Here is a 24,559-nt window from a genome sequence, read left to right as displayed (position 1 = left end):
GGGGTGAGGGCGCTGGACGCTGCCCCCGAGGGGGCTGACCGCCCTTTGCACCCACCTCCCGCTCCGCACCCCAGTTGCGGGGGGGGATGCGCGGCGTGGGGGCAGCCGCGGTGACCCTGCACACGCGTGGGTGCACCGGGGACCGAGCGGGGGTTGGGCCGCCCTTCTCCCCGATCCAGGCCGCTGCTGGGAGGCTGCGCCGGCTTTGAGGTGAGGATGCGTGGGGCACGCAGCCCTTCACGCGTGGAAACGCACAGGCAGCGATCCACGGCGAGGCCGAGCCCTGCCTGCCCTCCCCAAACCCACCCCACGCACCAGAGGGGTTTCTTCTCGGTGCCATCACCCATGTGATGAGCCCCCCCCCCCTTTCCCATCCACTCCACCATATTCCAACCCCTCCACCATATCCCTAATTTTGCAAAAAACCCACCCGATTTATCCACATCGCGGTGTTTTCGCCCCAGGTGGCGCAGGTGTCGGGTCGGGGGGCGCCTGGCCGTGTGACCCCGCTGCCGGCACACGGGCTAGGGGCGGCCGGGGGAACGTCACCGCGCCCGAGGGGCTCGTCTTTGTAGCACCGGCAGGATGGAAGCGTTCGGGGGCTGCCGGCGGGTGCCTGGCCTGTGTCTTTGGCGCTGAATGGTGGGAAAAGACCCCTAGAAAGAGCCTCCCAAATCCTCCCGGGAGCCCCAGGCACCAACTGCCGGGACCCTGTGTGCTGGGAAATGGGTTGGCTGCTGCCAGCTCTGCCTGGATGACTGGGAGAGGGCAAAACCTGCAGGCAGGTGGGGATACGCCATCTTCACGCTTCTATTTAAAACCTCAGGTCTTAATTTTTGCTTTAATTTGCCTTAATTTTCACTTCTGGCACAGAGCTGAGCATGGAATCGTCTGGGATGGTCCTGGGATGCTGAGTTCCCCCCTTTCCCACCTGCATGCTCTGGAATGAGGTGCCAAATGACATGAGTAATTGTTAAGCCAGGCACTCAAGTGACTCATTAGTGACAATCGCCACTGATTTATTTTTTTTTCCAGCTGATTTCTCTGCTCTGATTTCCCTGCTCCCTTTTTGGCCTTGTTTTTGGCTTGGGCTTGCAGAGATGGCAGCTACGAGGCAGCCAGGTAGTCAGTCCCCTGTGCTAGAATTCAGCAATAGTAATAAAAATGTTTAAAGAGTTCTTCTGGGGCCAAGTAATGAAATTGAGGGTTTCAAACTGCCCACAGCCACCTCCTTTCCCTGCTGTCCTACCTGGCCCTGTCCTGGATGTAGGTCAGTTGGGAGTGGGAGGCCCCACATCACTGGATCCTCTCGTAATCTTCCTCCTTAACTGGTACATAAGCCTGAGCCAGAGGAGCCAGGATTTATCGCGCTGCCAGCCAGGTGCCAGCCTGGATGTGTGACAGTCCAGAGTGTCACAGAAGTGAAGCAAACTGCTGTCCTTGAGTTGTTTTGGAACAAGGGGGGAAGGTGAAGGCTTTTGCAGAGGTCCCTGACCACTTCAATCACATTTGCTCTCTTTCTCCTCCAGCTTTGCTAAAGCTCCCACGTTTTTCCCAAGTATTTTTCCTGAGGAGCAGAGAGGCTGAGCGTGTGCTGGCATGGCAGGTACGGGGGGGCTCTGAAGACCATCATGGGCTTTACTGGCCATAATGTCACCTTGTTAGTCGCCAGTGGAGTGGTGGGTGTCCTTGGCTGCAGGATCTGTGTGGCCAGTGAGAGCTGGATTTGTTCCTTTGGGGTGGGTTGGTGGCGGTTTCCATGGGAAATCCTTAACTTTTGTGTAAACCTTGTCAGTTCTTGGGGCTGTTTAGGAAGCCCCTTGGCTTTTGTTCAGCTCTGGGCAGTGCCTGATGCCAGTGAAACTTTTCCTTGCAGAAAAGGTGAACAACTTCCCTCCCCTGCCCAAGTTCATCCCCCTGAAGCCATGTTTCTACCAGGACTTCGATGCGGAGATTCCGCCGCAGCACCGGACCATGGCCAAGCGGCTTTACTACCTCTGGATGTGTGAGTAGCTGGGTGGGAATGGCTCCAGTGGGATTTGTTTGCCTCTCCAAAGCTGCTGCTCCGCTGGGAGCCACCAGCTGAAAGGGCAGGGCAAGGTCAGGGGAAGCCCTTCTCCCCCTCCAGGCCTTGGTGTCTCCTGTTAAAACTCAGGAATGAGAGGTGGGCTGCAGCATCCCATGGATCCCAGCCCTTCCAGCCTCCAGGATGGAGCTGTGGAGCTGGCTCAGTGTCCCAGGGCCATTGGTGGTGATGTTGATGTCCTGCTGTAAGGAGGAGACGGCTCAGACTGGAGGGCTGGTGTGCCTGCTCCCCAAAACGTGGAGCTTGAGGCTTCCCGGAGCTTGCCTGTTCCTCTTGCATGCCTCTGTGTGCCGTGCTGTGCTAACAGAGCTGTCACCAGCTTCCAGCTCTTCAAACTGTCCTGGATCTCTCTTCTTCACCAACCCTGGGCAGGGAATAGAGCCAGAGGTCACACTCCAACATAAGTGGAAACATGCACAGCTCAGCTGTGCACCAGCATTTAATTTCTTTTTAGAAGAACTTAGTTCCTTATCAGGCATTTATTTCCCCTGAACTTTGGAAGCATCAGTGCCCAGGGAGAGCCTTGTGCTTTGGAGGCAGGTTAGGAGGAGCTGAGCTAACACCAGAGAGGTTGTGTGTTCCTGCTTTTGGCATGGCCCCAGGCTGGCATCCCTGGGGCTGTGTCCCGTCAGGAAGGTGACCCTGGGGTAGCTTCATCATGTCAGGAGGGTTAGCGTGTTTAAGGAGTGGCAGGAAAAAAGCTGTGCTTCCCCAGGGAAGCTCTCTTGGGGGTGTTCAATTCCTTCCCCATCCCAACCAGGCTGTTCTTCCTCTTAATGTAACAGAGCTTGGTCCTTGCTCCACAGCCAGTTGCTGTCCCTTGGTTTCTGCCTCCGGAGCTCCTCTCTGGTCATTTTCTCCCCAACAGCCCCTCAGACACCCAGCACAGAGTGGCTGGAAGGTCCCTCCATGTCCTTTAGGGCAGCCCGGGCAGCTGAGCTCCTTCCTTTGCCAGCTGCAGCTCTCAGGCAGGCGGCGGTGGGAGGGCTTTCGTTCTCGTCGAAATAATGAATCATTCTCCGAACTCGGAGGCGTCAGAATGCAGCTGAGCCTTCTCTGCTTTGTCCTGTGTCTGCTGAGCTGGGATTCATAGTCGGAGCCCTTGTGTGGCCTGATCCCAAGCAGGGGTGGGCGAGGGTTATGTGTCACCCCCTGAACTGACAAGGCAGGGTCAGGAGTTCAGGATTTTGGCTCTCAGTGGTGCTCGGGGAGCTCCTGCACAAGCTCCTTCAGCAAAGATGTATCTGGAGCAAGCAAAAAACTTCACCACGATTCCTCCAGTTTCCTCCTGTTAGTGGAAACGTGTCCCGGCTCAACAGGAGCGGGAGGATGTGACTCCTGCCAATCTTCAGAGCCCTGGAACTGCTTAGGGAATTACAACTCTGAGTGATACATTGATATTCCTCCTGTTACTCAGCTGAGGCCTGGCCCCCTTTGGCCCAGCCAGCCTGGGAATGTGCTCCCAGCTTAATTTAAGGGAAGTCCAGCTAGGGCAAGACCCTGAGGCCGCCACCCTGGGGTCGGGGTCCTTGGTGTGTCAGTGCCACCCTTGCGTCCGCGCTACTCTGCTCTGTGTGTGTGTGTTTGCAGTGAACAGCATCACCTTGGCGGTGAATCTCGTGGGCTGCCTCGCGTGGCTCATTGGAGGCGGCGGAGCTGTAAATTTTGGACTGGCAATTCTCTGGCTCATTCTCTTTACGCCCTGCTCCTATGTCTGCTGGTTTAGACCTATTTACAAAGCTTTCAAGTAAGTGGTCGCACCTGAGCCTGGCTTCTTTTTGCCTTGTTTTCCTTCGTAAACGGTCAGTGTTTAGCTTGGGGCATTGCCTGACTAACTGGGGGAATTCCTTTCTGTGCAGCCCTTTAGCTTGACTTTGTAACCTTCAAAACCAGAGTGTTTGGGATTTCCTGGGGGCCAAACCCCCAATCAGGCAATGTAAGGACACTGTCCGTGTGCCTCTGTGCAGCGGTGGGGGACAGTGGTGAGGATGCAGTTGAGATGCCACTTTCCCTCTCATCCCTGAAGCATCTTTTATATTTTCCCACGAGTCCTTGAGGTGTTGGTATGGATTACCCATGGTGCTGAGGTCAATCCCCAAATCTAGAGAACTGAGGGTGTATTTATTCCCCACATGGGGTGGTGTGAGCCGAGAGCTGTGTCCCAACACAGATGTCCTCAAGCCCAGCTGACTGAGCTGTGGGGAGGGTCTGGTGCCCCATGCCTTTCCCAGGTGCCCTTTGACCACTTTCAGCCTCTTGCAGTTTCTCCTTCGCCTTTAATTTTGCTTTTCATCACCCTCCTGCTAAACCACAGCCAGCTCTGATACGTAGGAGCATCTCCCTTCCCCTGGAGTGCAGCGGGGATGGAGGTGCAGGAGTGACTGAGCCTTCTCTTGCAGGACAGACAGCTCCTTCAGCTTCATGGCCTTCTTCTTCACGTTCATGGCCCAGCTGGTGATCAGCATCATCCAGGCAGTGGGGATCCCTGGATGGGGGGTCTGGTAAGGAAAATGCGGCCCTGTTGGGTACAAGGGTGGTCACCGTGGTGTTTTATGCTCCTTACTGGTTCTCTCCTTGGGGAAGATGGTTTGAGGAGCTGGGAGGGCTGCTGGCACTTTGGGAAAGCTGGTGAACGAACCGGTTGTTTCCATCTCCTTGCAGTGGCTGGATCGCAGCGATTTCCTTCTTTGGGACCAACGTGGGCTCGGCTGTGGTGATGCTGATCCCCACCGTGCTCTTCACGGCCATGGCAGTCTTCTCCTTCATTGCTCTCACCATGGTACGGCAGGAAAAACCGGGGTTCCACATTGCTTTGGGTGGCCCTCGCCACCACCCTGGCAGCTCTGTGCCGGCTGCAGGCGCTCAGCCCCTCTGGATTTTCCCTGCAGGTGCACAAGTTTTACCGGGGCAGCGGCGGGAGCTTCAGCAAAGCGCAGGAGGAGTGGACCACGGGGGCCTGGAAGAACCCCCACGTGCAGCAGGCAGCCCAGAACGCGGCCATGGGGGCGGCGCAGGGCGCGATGATGCAGCACGAGACGCAGTACTCGGCCACCCCCAACTACACCTACTCCAACGAGATGTGAGCAGCAGCGGGACTCTGTCCTCGGGAGGAAGAGCTGGGGGGGAAAAGGGAGGAGGAAGGCTGAGCCGAGTTTCTGCAGCTATCTCAGAAAGTCGGAGTGTACCATAACGGTGGTTCTTTTCCCGTCTTTGTAACGAGACCCTTTGGGATTTTTCCTTTCTTTTTTTTCTTTTTTTTTCTCGTCTTGAGCTCTTCTTTTCTCCTTTCTTTTTCATTCTGAAGAGGCCGTGAGTTGACCTGCAGGGCTCTTGTTGTGCGTGGTAGTCAGTGTCCGTTCACGTGTCTTCTTTTTCCCTGTGGAATAGTGTACGGTGGTGGTTTTTTAATTACTATGGTGATAGGTGTATGTTAGAACCTCATCAGCCAAAAGCCCCCCCACACCCCCAAAAAGGGAAAAACAGCAACCAGCACCCATCTTCCTTCTTGGAATAAGCCCTGAACCACGGGTTTTTGACGTGTGTGAGTTTTCTCTTTCAGCTGGTAGTGTCCAGCCACTTGCCACTGTCTCAGCAAGGGCAAGCAATCCTGGGAATTCTCCTTTTTTCTTTTGGTTTTTAACTAGCAGGTGGCTGGCTGATTTAGCATTTAAAAAAAAAAAGAAAAAAAAAGGGGAAAAAAAAAAAAAAGAAACCCTCAATCCTGCTGTTGATATGCTGGAAGCCAAGAGATTCCTAATCTACACCCTGGCTCAGGATCTACAACTTCTCTCAGTGTGTGGTGTTGTAAGTGAGTAGTTTACACTTTGACGTGGAGGACCAGTGTGTGTGTGCGTGTGTGTGTGTTGGGGAGCAAGGACAGGTTTTCCCTGCGGGATACAACCATCCCATTCCAGATTCTGCATCCTGAGTCTGTTTTTTTTAAAGGCTTCTGTTTTGAAAAGCAGCTGTAAAAGCGGCAGAGCGTTCCTCAGAGGACCTACTCTTGGGCAAGGCTGCGGGTCAAATCTTGCCACCCCCTATCCCAGCACATCCAAGCAGTCTCCCTGATCATGGAAATAGCCAGGCCAAGGTTTGTCCCTGTTAGCTTTGGAGGTTTGTGCTAATTTAAGGCTCTTAAGGAAACCTCCAGGCTGGAGGGAAGGACTCCTGCTCACCTGCGCTCCTAAAAAGCATGGTGAGATGTGGCCGTGTGTTTTCCTGGTGTAGAAATCCCTGTCAGGCCTGAATCCCTGCCCAATTTGGGGATATTGGACATTAAATAATGATCCTGCACCCTAGCAGGAGGCAGCTGAGCTCAGACTAACACCACTGGGGGAAGGTGACTGGCACACCCTGGAAAAGATGATGAGTGGGAGCATAAATGGGATGGATGCTGCAGGGCAGGAGTAGGGAAAGCTACTTCTCCGAGATGCTTTTCAACTCTAAATGCACTTTAAATAAGCCAAATTTTTCTCCAAGTCCTCGAAAAGCAGCCCAAACAGAATCCAGTCCAGCCCCTTGGCTCCAGTACCTCCTGCCTGGCACAGGGAAGGAGCTCAGTGTGCCACCAGCCAGGACTGTGCAAGTCTCAGCCCTTACCTGTCCCTTCCAGCCCTCCAGTGATGCTTGGATGTGACCCCTACCCCTGAGAATCACCCCAAAAAGGACCTTCTCCAGCAAAGCACACCTAGTTTCCTTTTTAAGGGTATCACTCCAGTCATTCTGCAATAGGCAGTTGTCTCTTGACCAGACTAAAATGCAGCTACTGATAAAATGCCTGTCTGTGTGTGTGTATATATTTATGTATAAAATGTCAGGAGAAAAGTAATCCTTTGCTAAGCCTATTATGTACTTAATCAGGTTTAAATATTGTGCAATCCATTTCTAGCTCGCCTAAAACTTACTCTGCCAAACCATGTGCTCTGTCATCCGTGTCTGAGAAATGATGGTTTAAGTGACTTCACCTTTGGCATTGACAATAAGATGCATCAATAATAACTGTAACGAGCTGTAACTAACAGACATTGCTTCAGCACCTAACCCTCCTCTCCAGTGTGTCTCCTGAGTGTGTAAGCGCTGAAATGCTGCCCCTGTGGCTCCAGCCAGGTGGGAAACTCGACCCCCTGTTCTCACCTTGGTTATTTGTAAGCTGTCCCTGCTCCAGGTGGGGCTGATGTGGTTGTGATCAAAGCGTGGTGCTCCTGAAGCCCACGGGGTGGGAAAGGTGGGGTGTTCCTGCTGCTGGGCAAGAGGTATCTAGGGATAGAACACACCTGGGGTTTTCCTGAGGTCTCCCTGTCACTTTCCACGTCCTGCAGTCGGCAAAGCAGAGCTCTCAGCCTTCCCTGCTGCTTGTTCGTAGCCAGTATCAGAGGGATGTCCAAATAACTGCTGCATTTGAGCTGTATCGGCAGAGGGCTGGGGACCACGTGCTGCCCCCGATCTGTCGTGCCCACATAATCACGGAATCATTTGGGTTGGAAGGGACCTTACAGCTCATCCAGCAGGGACACCTTCTGCTATCCCAGCTTGCTCCAAGCCCTGTCCAACCTGGCCTTGGACACTGCCAGGGATCCAGGGGCAGCCACAGCTGCTCTGGGCACCCTGTGCCAGGGCCTGCCCACCCTCCCAAGGAACAATTCCTTCCCAATATCCCATCTAACCCTGCCCCTCTGGCATGGGAAGCCATTCCTCCTTGTCCTGTCTGTGCCTCAGACAATAAATACTCAGTCCTTTAACCCACTTTCCCCTGCCAGCTCTGTGTGGCTGCCCTGAATCTCATAGGAAAGGTGTCACTCCTGGTCTGTAACAATTTCCTGGGCTCACATATCACCCTGTCACTTGAGGGGCCCTCAGACCCTCTCTTCGACCCTGTGCCCCACACGCCTTCTACGCCGAGTTTTGTTGCCCTTTGTTACGTTCCTAAACCTTGCCATGAGCCAGAATCCCCGTTTAGACTACTTCCTGAGCAGCCTGAAGCCGCGCGCCTGCCCTTGGCGAGATCCCTCACGTGGGCACGACTGGGGCACAGAGGGGCACAGAGCCCTCCCGAGTGGCAGCGCAGCCGCCATAACCTGGGGCCGGGCCGTGAGGGGCCGCCATGACACCCCTTCCTCCCGCCGGCTGCGCGGGCGCGCGCTCCCCGCACCAATCAGCGCCGCGGGCGCGAGCAGCACTCGCCAATCAGCGCCGCGGGCGCGAGTAGCACTCGCCAATCAGCGCCGCGGGCGCGAGCAGCACTCGCCAATCAGCGCCGCGGGCGCGAGCAGCACTCGCCAATCAGCGCCGCGGGCGCGAGCAGCACTCGCCAATCAGCGCCGAGGGCGCGAGCAGCTCCCGGCACCCCCCGCGGCTTCCGCTCCGCCCGCCGGCCGCGGCCCCGCTGCCGCCCGGAGCCCGCGGCCCTCACGGCCCTGCCTCGGCCCGTCTTGGAGCGCTGTTTGCTGCGTTCTGGGAGCCCCCGGGGTTTCGCGGTGCTGTTGTGCGGCCTTTTGGAGCCGTTTTCAGCATCGCTACCGCATTAAAAGTCGATTCAATTAACCCTTAAGGGCCTGTCAATTGCTTGTTTTCTAGTGGCTGCTTCCCCACAGCTGTGTTTGGGTAAGAGGAAAGCGCGGCCCAGCACTTATTAATCGTTATATTCCATATATTGTTACATATACAGCTTTTATTATAATCCTTTGCCGTTATTTTATCATTTTTACCACCGTTTTGCTGGTTTTTGCCATTATTTTTTAATTTGCAACATTTAAAAATTTTTACTATTTTACCGTTTTTACCGTTATCTTACGTATTTAACATTATTTTACCGTTTTAATAATTGCTTTATAATTCTACCATTTTTATCCTCCTTTTTGTCAGTATTTTATCATTTATAAGCATTTTGAAAGTTTCCTGCTTAAAACTTCACATTTTAACACCCAGGCTTTAATTTGTGGATGCTTTGGCAGAATTAATTGTCGTTTAGGAATCGCTAAGGGGCGTTTTGGAAACATCCTAAGGATGCTTGAAGTAGATAATAATTTTAATTATTTATAAATAATCATTTTCTGCTTTTAATTAGATATAGATAAATATGCGAAGCATGGTGTTAGCATTAAAATCTCTCAGCCAATGTGCTGCTGCGTTTCCTCACCTCTTAATTACCCTTGCTAATCAGCAGAGCTGAAATTGGGCTTTTATCCTGGCAGCGTTATTTTTTAAACACACTGAGAAACCTTTGGGGTTGGAGTTAAACACGTTCCTTCTGAGCACAGCGTGGAAGAAGACCGTGCTGGTGTTGTGAAGGGTTAGAAGGGGTGTCTGTGCTGGGTCAGGGGGGCAGAATTCCGGGGAATTGCTGCACACCCATCGAGGATCCCAGTTAACCTGCTGTTGGATCATCCCTGGAGTGACTCGAGGGTTAGATGGGATGTTGGGAAGAAATCCTTCCCTGTGAGGGTGGGGAGGCCCTGGCACAGGGTGCCCAGAGCAGCTGTGGCTGCCCCTGGATCCCTGGCAGTGCCCAAGGCCAGGCTGGACATTGGGGCTTGGAGCAGCCTGGGACAGTGGGAGGTGTCCCTGCCCTTGGCAGGGGGGGGGAACTGGATGGGCTTTAGTTTCCCTTCCAGCCCAAACCAGTCTGTGATCCTGTGAAATTCCTCTCTCTGGGTTATCCAGCCCCCTCACTCCAACCTCTGAGCTGATCCCCAAAATCAGGGCAACCTGAACATGTCCATCTTCTTTCCACCCAAAGTGATTCCAAGCAACTTAGTTTGAATAACAAGGACATCACTAAAACGGAACAAACTCTACTGAATGCAATGATTTTTCAAGAACTGAATTTACTCTTTGCTAATTAGTCATTAATTGATGATATTTGAGATACTAAATTCCAATGATTTCCTCACCAAAACATTGATTTCTGATTTTTATCAGTGTGGAAACAGGAGACTTGAATTCGAACTGCTAGGGATTAAATTCTAGTGCTGCTGTAAATATTTAGGAACACAGTAAGGAACATTTTTAGTTATTAAGACATCTCTGTGCATTAATCACCAGAGAGTGCAAAGGGAAATCAACTCAACAGGGGGCTGTTTGTCTTTACAGAACTTGGTGTAAAATTTTATCCCAGATTTGCTTATTTATCTGTCCTAAATTCTGGACCATGCTCAAAATGTGAGAGTCTTAATTTTGAGGGCACAAACTTTACCAGGGCACATTTTGGCCTCTCTGCTCAAGTTTTAGGAGTCTGTTTGCCAGTATCCCAAAAGAAAAATGTAATTAAACATTACGATGACCTTAAAGTTCTGCTGGTGCTCGAAATCTTTGTGGGATGAGTGTTCTGGGTGCTTCTGGGTCCTGCAGAGTCCAGGCTCAGATCCGTGCCCTTGGCAATATGTTGGGGTTGGAGCCCTGCTGTGCTTGGAGGCAGCCTTAGTCCAGTGTCTTTGTTCTCCTGTGCCTGCACAGTTTGATTGGAGCATGGAGCCCATCTCCCTGCCAGAACCGGGGATTCCTGCAGGAAACAGCTCATCCGTGCCACAGAAAAAATTCCGTGTCCTGGTGGGAGTGACTGGAAGCGTGGCTGCCCTGAAGCTGCCCCTGCTCATCGCAGAGTTGCTGAAAATCCCTGGGGTGAGTGAAGCTGTTGGTGGAGCTTTGTGAAGTTGGAGTTACCCTGGTTTTGAGGAGAGATCATGTGGCTTCTGCTGAAATGACAAGTTCCTCCTTGGGGCCTTTTAGTTTGAAAATTTCTGTGAGGAGGATTCCACCTGTTTTTAAAAATTCTTTTATTTTTCCCCTGTCATTTCATACTTGAAAAGGTCTTTGCTTTGGGTGTTTTTTTTTTCTGGAGTTCGTCCTTGTCAGTCAAGTTAGCAGGTGTGGTGTTGCAGACAGAGGTGATACTTCTGAAACTTGAAATCTCCGGGATGTTGCAGTTGTCCATGGGTGGGATGTGGATTTCCCAAATGTAAACGCAGCTGTGTGATCCAGAAAGGAAAAATGGACCTTGGAGAACCAGAAATAGAAAACACAAGCTGCTATATGTGTCTGTGTAGTATTTTTTTACTGTTTGTTGTCTGGAGTAACAGAGGTGCCCAGCAGAGGCCACTGGTGACTGATCAGGGAGGGAAATGTGCTCTTTCCTGCTGTAGAATAAAGTTAAACATAGCAAACTTGTAGGTTTTTAGACATGGAGGAAATATTTTGGAGCCGTGAAATAAAAGAGTGATGGGGGCGAGAGGGTGCACTTAAATCTGCAGATTTATTGATTAGATTGCTTCTTGAATATCCTTTGGGATGACTTGGGAGGCTTTACCTTGTGGATGCACTGAGTGGAGGCTGATCTGTGTGGTCGATGTTGATATCCAAGCTGGAAAGGGTACTGGAGGTGAGGCGTGTGTGGCGATGTGAGGCCTCACTTAATTTATGACTGGACCTGATGCAATTAGTGAGGTCAAAGGTCCCAGCCTGAAGTAAGAAGGACAAAGAAAAATGACACCAAGGACTGGGGTGACCAGCCCAGAGCCAGAGATAGGGATCTTCTAAGCCTCTCCCTCTCAGATTAGCTTGGCTGTTGCTCATTTTCCTTTGCTCCTGGAGCTTGGAATGCCCTTCTGTGCAGGTGACAGGCAGAATGCAGATGACCCATGGTAGGAACGTGGGTCAAAACCTTTGCTTCCCTCTGAGTGTTTGTTTCATAATTAAAAGCTGCAGACAGCTGGACTCAAACACACTGTGCAGGCCCAGAGGTCTGTGACATCTAGTGCAGGCTGTGTGGCCGCTGGTTTGAGGGCAGAAAAAGCAAAAGTGATGTGGCATTTAAGTAAAACCTTATAAAATGAAGGCCTTGTTGCCTTTGTAAAATCATGGCTCAGGCCTGTTACTTTGGCTAGAGAAGGACTGTGAGAAAAGCCCGTGAGAAGAAAAGCAATTAGTTTTTACCCATGAGAATGTAGTATCAACAGAAGCAAGAAAGTTAAACAGTAGAAGGAGAAAACAGCAACATATCTGCACCTGTTATTTTTCTGAGTGCTTGAATTCTTATGCTATAGGTAGCCAATGGTAGCATGCTGTAGTTAGTAATAGCCAGTGAGTCTATTGTAGTAGTTCAGCAGCCAGTGAATCTGTAACACCAATGATAACATACAAAAAGTGCCTAAAAGAGGCTGCTTTGTTTAACAAATGGCTTTTTGGCCCTTGAAGGAGGCACTGTCCGTGTGTGTCGTGACCGCCCCAACAGCGACAAGTGAGGCATCCAGGAGTTTATAACAATTTATTAATCAAAGTTATTTACTCATTTCTGCTGTGATTTCAAGGGCTGCTGAGTCAGTGTAACTTTCCCATGGAGTTTGTTGAGTCCTGCACAAGGCTGTTGCATCAATTTCTTTACTGCTGGAGCAGAACTTTACAAAGGAGGCAGGGCAGGAGCAGAGACAAGGGTTTGATACCAGAGGAGATGTGGTCACAGGCTTGCAACCAGAGTGGTTAGTTTAAATTGATGTTATGCCTGAAATGGTCTGCGGTGAAAGACTTGGCAGAGTGATTTTGCTGCTCATTAACCTTTAACACCTCCTCGAGGGTGCCAGTGGATGCGACTACAGCTCACTGCCTTTTTCTTGACTCATCTTCACAGATGGGAATTCAGATGGCAGCAGGTTATTGCCCTTGTACCTGGTGTGGGGGGAGACAGCAGTGTCTCATCATCTCACACACCTGATTCCCAGAGTTTTTCAGTGGCTGGGCAGGAACACAATGACAAAAATTGTATTGGGAGGATATTGGCTGGTAGTAGGCTTTGGGGAGACCTTAGAGCCTCTTCCTGTGCCTGAAGGGGCTAAAAGAGAGCTGGAGAGGGACTTTGGACAAGGGCCTGGAGTGACAGGACAGGAGGGAATGGCTTCCCACTGCCAGAGGTCAGGGATAGATGGGATATTGGGCAGGAATTGTTCCCTGGGAAGGTGGTGAGGCCCTGGCACAGGGTGCCCAGAGCAGCTGTGGCTGCCCCTGGATCCCTGGCAGTGTCCAAGGCCAGGCTGGACACTGAGCTTGGAGCAAGCTGGGATAGTGGAAGATGTCCCTGCCCATGGCAGGGGGTGGAGCTGGAACACCTTTAATTTCCTTTCCAATCCAAACCAGTCTGTGATCCTATGATAAAGAGAGGCAAGAACAAACTTTTCTGTGGGTAAAATGTTTTGTTCTTGAAGCTCCAGGATGTACTTCAGGTTTAAATCACAGATTGTCACTTCACTGTGCACCTGCCAGGCAGCCTCTGCCTGAGCTTGTAGGTGCCATTTAACAGAGGAGCTGCTCGTGCTCTTGTGCTCAGGCTGGCTGGAAAGATTTTGCTATCAACACTGAGAAAGCCGTTAAAAAATAACCCCGTGCACCTCCTTACCCCGAGCAGAAAGGGCTGTGCCAGGAGAAGCCTCTATCAGAGACCAGCAGTGTTGCCTGAACACAGGAGAGCAGTTTTGTGGTAAAGTTTGTTTTGGAGATTTGGCTTAAGCCACGAAGACCTCTAACTAATCTAAACTGTCTCCAGTGAGGGAGTTTGAGTGTGGCCAGACTGCCTTTGCTGTTTAAGATATCCACAGGCAAACAGAGGGTGTGCCAGGTAAATAGAAAGAATAAACTATGTAGGCTAAAGTGATCTTGAGAACACTGACCTCTTTCCAGCACAGCTGGAGGAACTTGATGGACTTGCTGAGAACGAGGGAACCAGGAGTCCACCCCAGCAGAAAGCCTTCACTAGGGAGAATATTTTACTCATTTCCTAGGGGGTGGTGGGATTTCAGCCACCAGCATTCAGACTCTTTGAACATCCCTCTGGAATGTTCTGGCCTGGAATGGTTGGATGCGGTGCTTGATAGCCAGAGCTCTTCCCTAGTCCTGGGCTTATGCTTGGAAGAAATAAATATTTTTTTAATGGTACCATTTCAGAGAGCAGACATCCTCCTTCAAACTGCACAGTGCCCTTTAAACCCCCTAGATAAATAAATTCTCTCGCAGACTGAGGTTAACACCTCGCCCGAGGCCCGCGGAGCAGCGATAGCGCCTTTGTGGGTGTCGCTGCTTGGCTCGAGCAGCTTCCTGTGGGGTGAGGTTAGCATGGAAATAGTACAGTTAGTTAATGCCTGTGAGTGCGATCTTCACACTCAAAAACACTGCAAACACCTGTGATTCCAAGTCAGGGGTGCTTTGAGAAGAGCAGACGTTTAGAAGAGGCAAAAACAGTACCAAAACCATGTTATGTGCAGCTGTGTTATCCTATCACTTTTCCTTCAGAAGATGGGGAAAATTACCAATGGCCGCAATATGCAAAGGCTGGGATTTTCCACTGCTCCCGGCTGTTATTCTAGTCACATAGGATGCAAGGAGCCAACACTGCCCCATTCCCAGTGGAATAAGTGGTGTTGGGAGCTGGGTTAACGCGCTCTGTCACATCACTGCTGCTGTGCAGAGAACTTCTTGGAGCTTGGAGGTTTCCAGCAGTTGGTTGTAGCAAGGAGTGCACACACCGAGTGCCTCATCGGTTTTCTGCCTCGAGGCACAGTTTTCCAGCAGGAAGGAGCTGCTGGTAGGGCTGGTTTCTCTCCATCTCACTGTTGGATCAAGAGAACCCTGCAGTGGGTTCTGTGACCCATGGAAAAGGGGTATTTTTCACTGTAAGCAGCAGCCTGAGGTTCATCTTCCTCATTACCAGTGGAGAGTGCTCCATCCATGTGTTGGCCTGCCTGTTGACTGGTTTAAGGAACATCCCTGGGAGGAATTGCGGCTGGAAATGCTGTTCCATGTCCTGCACGGGCAGTCAGGGCATGCAGAGCCGCTTGGACACTGGCTGATCATGGTACGTGCAGGACACCTCTGGTTCACTGCATGTGGCAGGAGCTGTTGGCAATACTTATCAGAGCTGCAGGACACGTGGAAAATGGGGAAAAGCCCCCTTTTCCACTTGTGAAGATTTCTGCAGGGGGAAGTGGGAGGTTCACCTTAGCACCTTTTGTAAGTGTGTGTCAGACAAACACCTGAGGGATGGGATAGGCTTTCCCCAGTAGGAACCAATAAATGAAGGTTCCAGTTGCTTTGCAGGTTTATCTGAGGTTTCTGAGAGAACCCTCATGTGTTCACCCAGTCTCTCTTTGTGGAAGCCACTGCTTTGCTGCACAGAAACCCTGTGCTATGAACATACCTACACAGAGGTTCCGGTGAGGACCTGCCTGCTTTAGGTTGACATGAAATGAGCTTGTGGCTCCTGTGGATGTCTGTGGTGGCCTGGCCTTTCAGCTGTGAGGGGAGGCTTTCTGAGAAGCCACAAAACGCTACAAATTGTCCTCAAGTCTAAGCATTGGTCTTTTTCTTTCTGCTTAGCTTGAGGTGAAGGTGGTCACTACTGAGAGAGCAAAACATTTCTACAATGCCCAGGAGATTCCTGTGACCCTCTATGGTGATGAAGAGGAGTGGCAGGTGAGTTGTTCTTGCCAATAGAAGCATCCCTCTTAAGTTTTCTTGCAAGAAACTACACTTAGTTCCTTTTTAAACCTGGGCCAAGACTCACTCCTTGGTCTAGTAATGTATGTTTGGAATGTGGCTTTTGAAGAACGTGCTGTAAATGAGGAGGAAGAGAGAGGCTGCCCTGATGCATTGCAGGATTTTGTCCTGCAGCAGGCGGGGAGGGTAGCAGTGGACTGTCTCCACCCTGGGCTCAGCTGCTCTGAGGGGAGTGTCAGGAAATGTCAAGACAGCCACTGCAGAGCCATGGTGAGCGTGTTTGGTGCTTGTCATGAGTCATTCTTGTCACGGAGGCAGCAGCTTCGTTCTCCTTAGCTCAGCTGTCAGGGCTGTGAACATCTCTGCACCCTGTGAAATGGCTTTTTCTCCTGACTGCAGTTTTACTGACACACTTTGAGAGTCTTTGAGTATGAAGAGATTCATTGTATAAGGATCAAGATTTGTTTTTCCATACATTTCATCCCTGCTTTGCTGTACTGATCCAAGCACAAGGTGATCTTTCCTTACCCCTACTCCTGCCAATGCCCTCATATGTGAGCATTGCTTTTAAGTGGACAGAAACATGCCAGTGGTAACGGCCAGGAAACTTTCTGGCCGGTCTCAGGGATTGGTGGATGTCTGCTGGATCCCAGGATGCTGCAGCCTCGGGGAGTTACTTCTGAGGAGCCCTCAGTGGGGTGATAGAAGAGGTGCAGGTCAGGCTTTGAGATCTGCTGGCACACTGGAGAGCAGGCACGGGGCCCTTGTGGTGGGAAATAATCAGAGAATGGTTTGGGTCGGAAGGGACCTTAAAGCTCATCCAGTTCCACCCCCCTGCCATGGGTGGGGACACCTTCCACTGTTCCAGGTTGCTCCAACCTGGCCTTGGACACTTCCAGGAATGGGATAGCCACAGCTTCTCTAGGCAGCCTGTGCCAGGGCCTCCCCAGCCTCACAAGGGAACAATTTCTTCCCATATCCCGTCTAACCCTGCCCTTTGTGAGCTGGAAGCCATTTCCTCTTGTCCAGGCCCTTGTAAATAGCCTCCCTCCATCATGCTGGCTCCTTCAGGCACTGGAAGGACACAGTTAGTTCATCCCAAAGCCTTCTCTTCTCCAGGCTGAACAATGCCAGTTCTCTCAGCCTTTCCTCGTAGGGGAGGTAGGTGCTCCATCCCTCTGATCAACTTGGTGGCCTCCTCTGGGCTCACTGTGACAGCCTGCTGTAAGAGACGGTCTGAGGATCCCTCATCTGCCTCACGATCATCACCAAGGACAGAGGCTGAGCACAGCAGTCCTGGCCTGGCTGAGGTGGGATGTCTGCCAAGTGTTGCCTGCGGGTGTGCCCGCTGGGAACTGGTACGCATTCCTGAGGAAAATTAGTGCAGGTCACAATGAACTGCGCCGTTCTTGCTGCCCAGGCGGGAAGGACTGCGCTGAAGCGGAAAGGAATGACCTGTCCTGTCCCACCTGTCCTGTCCCACCTGTCCTGTCCCACCTGTCCTGTACCTTTTTTCCCAAAGCAACAGGCCCCATAACAACGGCTGTAGATTTCCCCCACCTCTTGGCCAGTTGCCCCTCGCTTCTAAAGAGAACTATAAAGGGACTTTCTAAATTAACCGAGAGGAGATCTCCCCACGGAAAGAAGGCGAATCTATTGGCAGGAGACCCACGAGGACTTTCTCATCCATTGGTAGCTATTTCCCCCCTTTCTTCCTCTCTACCCTTTTACTTTGTTTTCTTTCTCTCTCTCTCTCCTCTATCGCATTACCGTGTTGTGGGCACTTAATAAAGGTGCACTGTTCTGATTAAGACTGAAATCCCTTGTGTCCTTTTGCACTCTGAGATCAATAAATGAACCATCACGACCCTCGCTTGTATTAGTGGATCATGACACGTGCTCAGCATCTCTTTGAGAGATACTTCACTCTGACAATAAAACTACAAGAAAGAATAGAAGTGAGTGGAGGAGGTGGGAAAGGTGTTCAGGAAGTCCCAGCTTTTCGGATGCTGCCTTTTTGTTGTGGCTTCCCGTGACTCAGAGAAGGAGCACTTTGTGGCCCTGATACACCCCGTGCTGGCCTGTGGTTGGGTGTCCTCTGGGGAATTAGCGCCTGGTGCTGCTTGCTGCTTCTCAGGACTCTTTCCCAGTACGCTCCCAGTACGTTCTCTTGAGCAATTCAGGGCTTTAGTGAAAACAGAAATATTCACTCAGGAGTATGTCAAGGAGAAGCTGTGGCTGCCCCATCCCTGGAAGTGTTCAGGCCAGGTTGGACTGGGCTTGGAGCACTCTGGGACAGTGGAAGATGCCCCTGCCCATGGAAGGGGGTGGAACAAGATGACCTTTAAGGTCCCTCCCAACCCAGACTGTTCTGTGATTCCAAGAGAGGAGGGAAGCGCCAAATTGGATAAACCTCATCCATCTCAGAGAAAGCCAACAGGACACTGTTCCCTGCAGTACTTAGGAGGGTTTCCTTTGCTGCTGTATGTGTGAGTAGGGTTGTGCATGGTGATTAAAAGTGACTTGTTAAGTTAGGGGTCTGTACCTCATGAGAAGCCAGTGGGCAGCTTCACTTCAATGTGAAGCTTATAAATCACCTGGGTTCCCCAGGAAACGTACCCCTGTTTTGGGCCTGCCTGGCTTCAGCTGGCTGTGGGATGGAGCTCTTAGGAATAATTCCAAAGCTAAGGGATGCTGTGGATGGGGACAGCTCTTTGCTGTGAGTTGAAACCTGTGGTAGTCAGAAGTGTGAATTGTGGGAAAAGGATCCCACCATCCGCTGATACGCTACCATCCCTTAACTGTGCTCCATAAGCACAGGAGCTGTGTTTTCTGAGGTGGGGTTGATGAGGTGTGTGAGGGTTTGGTGCTCCCCATCTTCTCTCCCCCGCAGCTGTGGAAGGGCCGCTCGGACCCCGTCCTGCACATCGAGCTCCGGCGCTGGGCTGACCTCATGGTGGTGGCACCTCTGGACGCCAACACGCTGGCAAAGGTCGCCAATGGCATCTGTGACAACCTGCTGGTGAGTACCTGGGCTCTGCCTGCCACTGCTCCCACCCCTCAGGACTGCCTGACCTTGCCTTCCTGGGATCTTGGTGCTTCTGCAGCATCACGAACAGTGACATTTGCATGTTCTGCTCCCCCTCCATCTGCTCGTCTCTCTCTTCTCCAGCACGGCTCCCCTGCTCCTTCTCTTTCCTTCCCTGACCTACATCCCTTCCCACTCCTCAGCTCTGTCAGTCTCTCGTCTTATTTCCCAGTCCCTGCTTTGTGTCTTCCCTGCTTTTTCTGGAGGGTGGTATTTCTTTCTGCCTCCATCCTCTCTCTGTCACTCATACACACAAACAAACACTCACTCACTTTTGAGTTCCTCTACATTTTTTCAATGCAATCTGGAAAGACACCTGTGAGATCAGATAAAACTGTTTACTTCCCGCTACTTCACCACCTCCCTCACCTAACATAGCACAGACTTTCAAACATGCTCATTCCCACTTACCTCCCAGTCTCAGCTACAGAGGATTTGGCTTGTTCAGGCTTGTTTTTTGATATTTAAAGTGCTCTTGAGGCTCTTCAGGCTAATCAGAAAGTGTATTAAAAGGGAGTGTGCTTCTTTGTTGGGTGCTGGGGACCTTCAGTGGGGCTGAATGTTTTGTGGCCAGGCATTAACCACACAAAAGATCTCAGGAAGCTGCAGATCTGCATGACCTATAGCCTTTTGCGTAAGAAGCATATATAAATGAACAAAATCCACCCAGAACAGATCACTGGGGATCTGAGAGTAACCAGAAAGAGCTACAGAAAGAGGGAAGGACAAGCAATGTCTTGTCCTTCTGGGTCCCTTGTGGGCGTGCTGGTTTAGCAGAGGGAAGAGCTCAGGAAGGATGTCAGGGATGTGTGGCTTCATACACTCCTGCCAGTCTTTGAGAGCCTTGTGAAGGGAAGAGACAGCTCCAGGAAAGGAAAGTGAGTACCGGAGGTGCTGGTTGGCAGTTCAGAACAGATTCCATCAGATTTCCTTGTGCTGGGAAGGGTTCAAGTCACAGGGTATAAAAAAGGGTGGGCAGGGTTCCTGTAAGGACTCCGTGATCTGAGCTGCTCCCTTGGAAGCTGCTTTGTTGGACTGAAATGCTGCTAGGCCTGGGGAATCTGATGGACGTGGCACTAGGAACAACCAGCATTTATCTTTCCAAGGGGATGAGGTGATCCTGGGTTATCTGGCAGTGCTGAGGAGTCAGATTTGATTCCCTGTAGCACACAGGAGCTGCCAGATGGTTTGTAACGTGCCAGCATCTCCTGCAGCAGCCCAGATGTGCTCGTGTTCTCCTCTGCTTGTATCCTGGAAGCAGCACTGCTTCCCTTGTGGGGAGTTGTGGATCCAGTTGGCATATCATGTCAGAAGGACTCACTGCCAGCTGTCAGTGTTTAGCTTTGCAGCTGGCTTATCTGCAGTGTTGCCCCGGGGGTTTCTTTGTAGCTGATGATAAGGTCTGTGGCCACCTCTCAGCTTCTCTGTCTCCCACATAGTCTGTACACATCCTGTTCCAGCTTGGTTTGCTCCAGCCTGGGCTGCTGGCTGGAGCAGGGTGGGATTTATCCTCTGTGTAGCCTCCCTTGTCTTTCCTGCCTGTGAGGGACGAGCTTGGCTGGAACGTGATACAAGTTAGTCTCAGCCCATGGGTTAGCCCAGCTGCGCTGACAGAATGACAGCAGGCTGGAAAGGTGCTTCTGTGCAGCAGGGGGATGGGAAGGAATGAGGGAATCCAGGCCCTTTCTTGGCTTCTCCTGCAGACTTGTGTCATCCGTGCGTGGGACCTGAGCAAACCCCTGCTCTTCTGCCCGGCCATGAACACGGCCATGTGGGAGCATCCCATCACAGCTCGGCACGTGGAGCAGCTGAAGGGCTTTGGCTACACGGAGATCCCCTGTGTGGTGAAGAAACTCGTGTGTGGAGATGAAGGTCAGTCCTTTCCTGTGGCTCCTGCCCCTTTCCCTGCCCCACTGCTGCCCTCGTGCTGGAGGGATGTGCTGCCTTTTGCTGCGTGGCCATGGAGATGTCGAACTGCCACAGTTTGTACAAACAAGCTGAAGCTTTGCCCTGTGTTATCCCTCTTCATTAGTTTTTAAGTAGTTTTAAGAGCTTTCAGATGAGCCTGATACTGAACAGAAATGTTCACGAAGAGAGGAAATCAAAGAGAAGGAAGGTTCTGTGGTGAGCGTTACCAGCCTGGGATTTGGGTGTCCTGACTTTGCCCTCTGCTGGGACTGGGGGCTGTTTTCATTGTGCCTCAGTTCTTCAGATCCATCACTGGGATTAAATCTTGTCCCTGAGAGCAGACAGTGAGAAAAGCCCTTTGCAGATGTGGCTGAGGGTGTAGCTGAACACACATCGAACATTTGTTGTTGTTGTTGCCTGGGTTACTTTTTAGTTTCCCAAACAAGTTTTGATGTGGGGTTTTGACACCAGGGTTCTGCAAAGTGAAAGAGGGGTGTGGAGGAAGTTCAGATTCAATACATTTGGCTTGCAGCGCTAAGAAATAATGGTCTCATTGAAGTTTTAGTAGCTGCTTTAAATTGAGGTATTTTGACTTTTGGGAAGGGTTTTGATACAAACCATTTGGATGAATGGATTTGCTTTTTTATTAAAATTTTATTGGGCAAATCTCTGTAAAATGTCCCCCGGTTCCAGCCACAGCAGCTACTACCTGCACAGTTCTGTGCTCCTACTTCTGTATAACAACCCCAATTCCAGCAGGATGTTTACCACCTTGTCAGTCCAATAAACAGTCTGTAACAAAGACAGGATGTTATAATGTCCCTCGTGGTTAAATTCTAGGCCTGGCTTCGTTTTGGAATCCTTAGGTAGGTGCAATGCCTCTAGAGATTTGTACTTTCAGAACTGAAAACTAAGAAATATTTACAATTAGGTAAGTGTAGTTGAGTAACTCAGACATCAGTTGAAATATCCTGGATGATTAACCCTCCGCTGGGATTTTAGACATGATTACATCAAATTTCTTCATATCCAGCTCAGCTGTCTCATCTGAGAGAGCAAACTCTTGAAGGAGCTTGGAGGAGAGGGATGGAGGGATGGCAGGAGTAGCCACATCTGACTGGACTCCACTTGTGCTTGTGAGTCAACTCACAAGAAGATCTTCCTGATGGCAAACACCAGGACTTTCCTGGCAGCTTGTAGGGAGATTATGGCAGGGCACTGATGGATTCCATCTCTCTGAAGACCCAAACTAGTCTCTACAACTGACTTCTTTTCACCCCTTCCCCTTTTCTCAGGCCTTTCACCCCACAGCCTCTTCCACGCTCATTTTGGCTTCCATCCACGCAGGGGTTTCCCTGGTTTCCACACAAGCAGCAAGTAGCAAAGCTCACACATCTGGTGCAGGAGAGATTCAGTTTGCACCAGTTTTGTCTGTTGACATTGTGGTTTGTTTTGCTCTAGGAGGTTTCTCTTCCTCACCCCATGTGGTTGGGTCTCACCTGAAATGCACCACGTCCTCACTGCCCCCAAGTTTTACCTGATTAATTTTTCTCCCTTAGCAAATGAGTGGGTTTATACAGGAAGTCCTGCTAAAAGAGAGGATAACAAATGTAATTTCTTGATTGGATACTTTCCATACTGCCATTATCTTCATCATCCTTGGCTGGATTTCTAGAGCCTGGCACACTGGAAGATTTCCACCTGTAGGCATGAGCTGTGCTGTAAGAGTTTGCTTTAGTAAACCAAAAAGTCCAGCTGTCAATTGCCAGAGGTGTTGGAGAAGTGGGTGGTGGAGGAAGAAGGCAGGCCATGGAAGTGTTCTGGAAGGGTGTAGCTCTGCCAAACCATGCAGAGGCAGTCAGGGAATGTCTCTTGTCAAGTGCAGCTCTTCCCCCTGAGATTAGGAGAGCAGAAGGGTCCAAATCTGCCTGCAGCTTGTCCACAGGATGCTCCAGACCTCCGGGGATTTACAGGTCTGAAAAAGAGGAAAACAACACCTCCCAGAACTAATTTCTGCTGAGCAATAAGGCATGTATTTTAAATTATAGGATCAATTAGCCAGCAGGACAAAATATCAAGAGAGACTTTTTTTCAATTTTCCAAAAGAGACAAATACCTGTGGGAGAAGCGTCTTTCCTCAGCTCCAAGCAAATTAGAAGAGTGAATGGCCTCAGTTCCCAGTGCTGACTTCAGCACAGAAGGTTAGACAAGGTGATTTAATCATCTCTGGCTTTGAAATTCTGAACTGGAGTTAAAAACTATTTCAAAGGGAAGCAGCAGCACAGCACAGATTAGATGTTCATCTGGCAGATAACCAGGCCAAAAGGAAAAGCCTTTCCATTTTGTTCTGTCCAGCATTCAGCCTTCTCCAAGAGTTGCTCCCGAGATTCAGGCTGGTGGGAATCCAGGACAGCTTTCTGTAATGGAGGTCATTTCTCTAAAGCAGAGTCACGGGAATGGTATGGATTTGGCAAGGCTTTTGTATAGGCAAAGACCATTTCAGAAAGATGCTGAAAACACATTATGTTTACCCTGGAGAAAGGAGGTGAGATTGGGAATTACGCTCCACACACTTTTTTTTGGTTGCCCCCACCCTGGATTTCACAATGTGGTTTTGCTCTTGCCCTGCAGGCCGAGGAGCCATGGCAGAAGTGTGGACCATCGTGGAAAGAGTTAAAGGGATCCTTGAAGAACGGGATGTGCCAAGGCAGAGCTGATGTTTTGGCATGTAAATACTGGTTTTGTGCCTTCCTGATGGTTTGGAGATAAACCCAGCAGGAAGCTGGGCTCAGCTGCCCTGGTACCCATGGCATGCATACCTTTAGCTGCTCTTCAACAGAAGGAGCCAACGGTTGTCTTCCAGCTGGTGCCAAACTGAAATGTGGTACCTCGCCACAGACTTTCAAAAACCAGAGCCAAGAATGTGCTGCTTTAGTGTGGAAAACTCTGAGGTATCTTGCAGAGAGGGAGTAACGTTCCTGAGGCTGCTCAGCCCCCAGTGCTTCACACGTGCTCTGTTCTGGGGAGGCTGCAGAAGGTGTTTGAGCTCCTGGTTCTAGAGAGGAAAAGGCCCTGCAAATTCTGGTGCAGGGTAATTCCAGCTCTTTCCAGCAAGTGTCTTCTGGACCATTCCTGCTTTCCAGATATGGTCCACATCTGTTCTGGCTGCCCATTCCAAGCAGGAGTCACTGGCCAAAAAGCATTTTCCCTCTGGGAACTTAATAAAAGAGAGAGATTTTAATCCTGCCCCTGATGAGTTGCCTCTTGTAACTGCTTTGGGAGGTGTTCCCACCCAATGTCTTTGCTAAGTTGTTGTGTCTGCTTATGGTTATTTATCAGATACGGAGAAAAATTGACTGAACAGAGCTCTCCAGTCCTTCTGCCCTTTTGTAGCTGTTATCTGGAGAGGGATGCAGGTTATCAGCCTCATTCCAAAGTGCCTCCTGCCCATCTGGATGCCCCAGTCAGGAAACAAGCAGGCCAGGCCCTCATGGAAAGCCAAGGGTGGGTGTTTCCCAAGGGAATGAAGTCAAACTTCACTGAAGTAAAGAGTTTCAGCCAAGTTAAATTTAATAAAGAAATAGATTTTTTTCCACGGCCAAAAGATCGGTCACACAGAAAGCCACGATCGGAAAAAGGCCAGCACCGAGCCCGGGATCGGAGCTGGGTGAACGCAGGTCTGACCTCTATCACATCAGATCCCCAAGTTCACCAGTGTCGCTTCTGCTGGTTCCTTCTTATACAGTTCTTGGGCAGAGTTCGAATTAATTCTATTCTTCTCACAATTTAGCACATTCATGATGTTTTCTTGTCCCAAAGTTGGGCTGCACAAAGCATTTCCTGGGTCTGATGAATTGTCCATCTTGGATGATGAATGGTCCATCTCCGATTCTTGAACAGTTAGTTCTAGGAATGGGATACTCCTTTAAAGACACCGAGATGTTAATGAGATGTTAATCAGTCTCATCATCGTCCAGATCATTGCCCAGGTGTGGTGTTAATGG

At 50.6% G+C, this 24,559-nt stretch overlaps 2 protein-coding genes across 5 annotated transcripts; both read left to right on the top strand.

The window, feature by feature from the left end:
• The first annotated feature begins 185 nt into the window (after positions 1-185).
• On the top strand, positions 186-7,126 carry LOC121673045 (secretory carrier-associated membrane protein 5). Its single transcript, XM_042046078.1, has 7 exons — positions 186-210; positions 1,530-1,606; positions 1,877-2,005; positions 3,677-3,833; positions 4,486-4,587; positions 4,748-4,865; positions 4,975-7,126. Exons 2-7 carry the CDS (start codon positions 1,600-1,602, stop codon positions 5,167-5,169), a joined length of 708 nt encoding a protein of 235 aa, XP_041902012.1. The 5' UTR covers positions 186-210; positions 1,530-1,599; the 3' UTR covers positions 5,170-7,126.
• Positions 7,127-8,439: 1,313 nt separating this feature from the next.
• LOC121673046 (phosphopantothenoylcysteine decarboxylase-like) lies at positions 8,440-23,801 on the top strand. Of its 4 annotated transcripts, none has more exons than XM_042046080.1 (7): positions 8,440-8,686; positions 10,538-10,702; positions 15,440-15,535; positions 18,453-18,581; positions 20,351-20,519; positions 22,664-22,766; positions 23,187-23,273. In XM_042046080.1, exons 2-6 carry the CDS (start codon positions 10,550-10,552, stop codon positions 22,717-22,719), a joined length of 603 nt encoding a protein of 200 aa, XP_041902014.1. In that variant the 5' UTR covers positions 8,440-8,686; positions 10,538-10,549; the 3' UTR covers positions 22,720-22,766; positions 23,187-23,273. The 4 variants fall into 4 exon arrangements, with proteins under 4 accessions (XP_041902014.1, XP_041902015.1, XP_041902013.1 ...); XM_042046081.1 differs by having other exon boundaries at positions 22,664-22,756; positions 23,187-23,272; XM_042046079.1 differs by lacking the exon at positions 22,664-22,766 and having other exon boundaries at positions 23,187-23,801.
• Positions 23,802-24,559: the final 758 nt, after the last annotated feature.

This window comes from Corvus kubaryi, unplaced genomic scaffold, assembly GCF_017639235.1.
Source record: "Corvus kubaryi isolate FWS band 111438036 unplaced genomic scaffold, C.kubaryi_AGA036_p1.0 65139, whole genome shotgun sequence".
Classification (NCBI taxonomy): domain Eukaryota; kingdom Metazoa; phylum Chordata; class Aves; order Passeriformes; family Corvidae; genus Corvus; species Corvus kubaryi.
The sequence above is the reverse complement of the archived record's forward strand: the minus strand, read 5'-3'. Positions and strand labels throughout refer to the sequence as shown.

Excerpts from the sequence above, each read along its gene's own strand:
- LOC121673045 (XM_042046078.1), top strand. Across the intron at positions 3,834-4,485 it reads CCTATTTACAAAGCTTTCAA|GACAGACAGCTCCTTCAGCT; the intron begins GTAAGTGGTCGC and ends CTTCTCTTGCAG. Across the intron at positions 4,866-4,974 it reads CCTTCATTGCTCTCACCATG|GTGCACAAGTTTTACCGGGG; the intron begins GTACGGCAGGAA and ends TTTTCCCTGCAG.
- LOC121673046 (XM_042046079.1), top strand. The coding sequence starts at position 10,550 with ATGGAGCCCATCTCCCTGCCAGAACCGGGGATTCCTGCAGGAAACAGC. Across the intron at positions 10,703-15,439 it reads AGTTGCTGAAAATCCCTGGG|CTTGAGGTGAAGGTGGTCAC; the intron begins GTGAGTGAAGCT and ends CTTTCTGCTTAG. Across the intron at positions 20,520-23,186 it reads ACTCGTGTGTGGAGATGAAG|GCCGAGGAGCCATGGCAGAA; the intron begins GTCAGTCCTTTC and ends CTTGCCCTGCAG.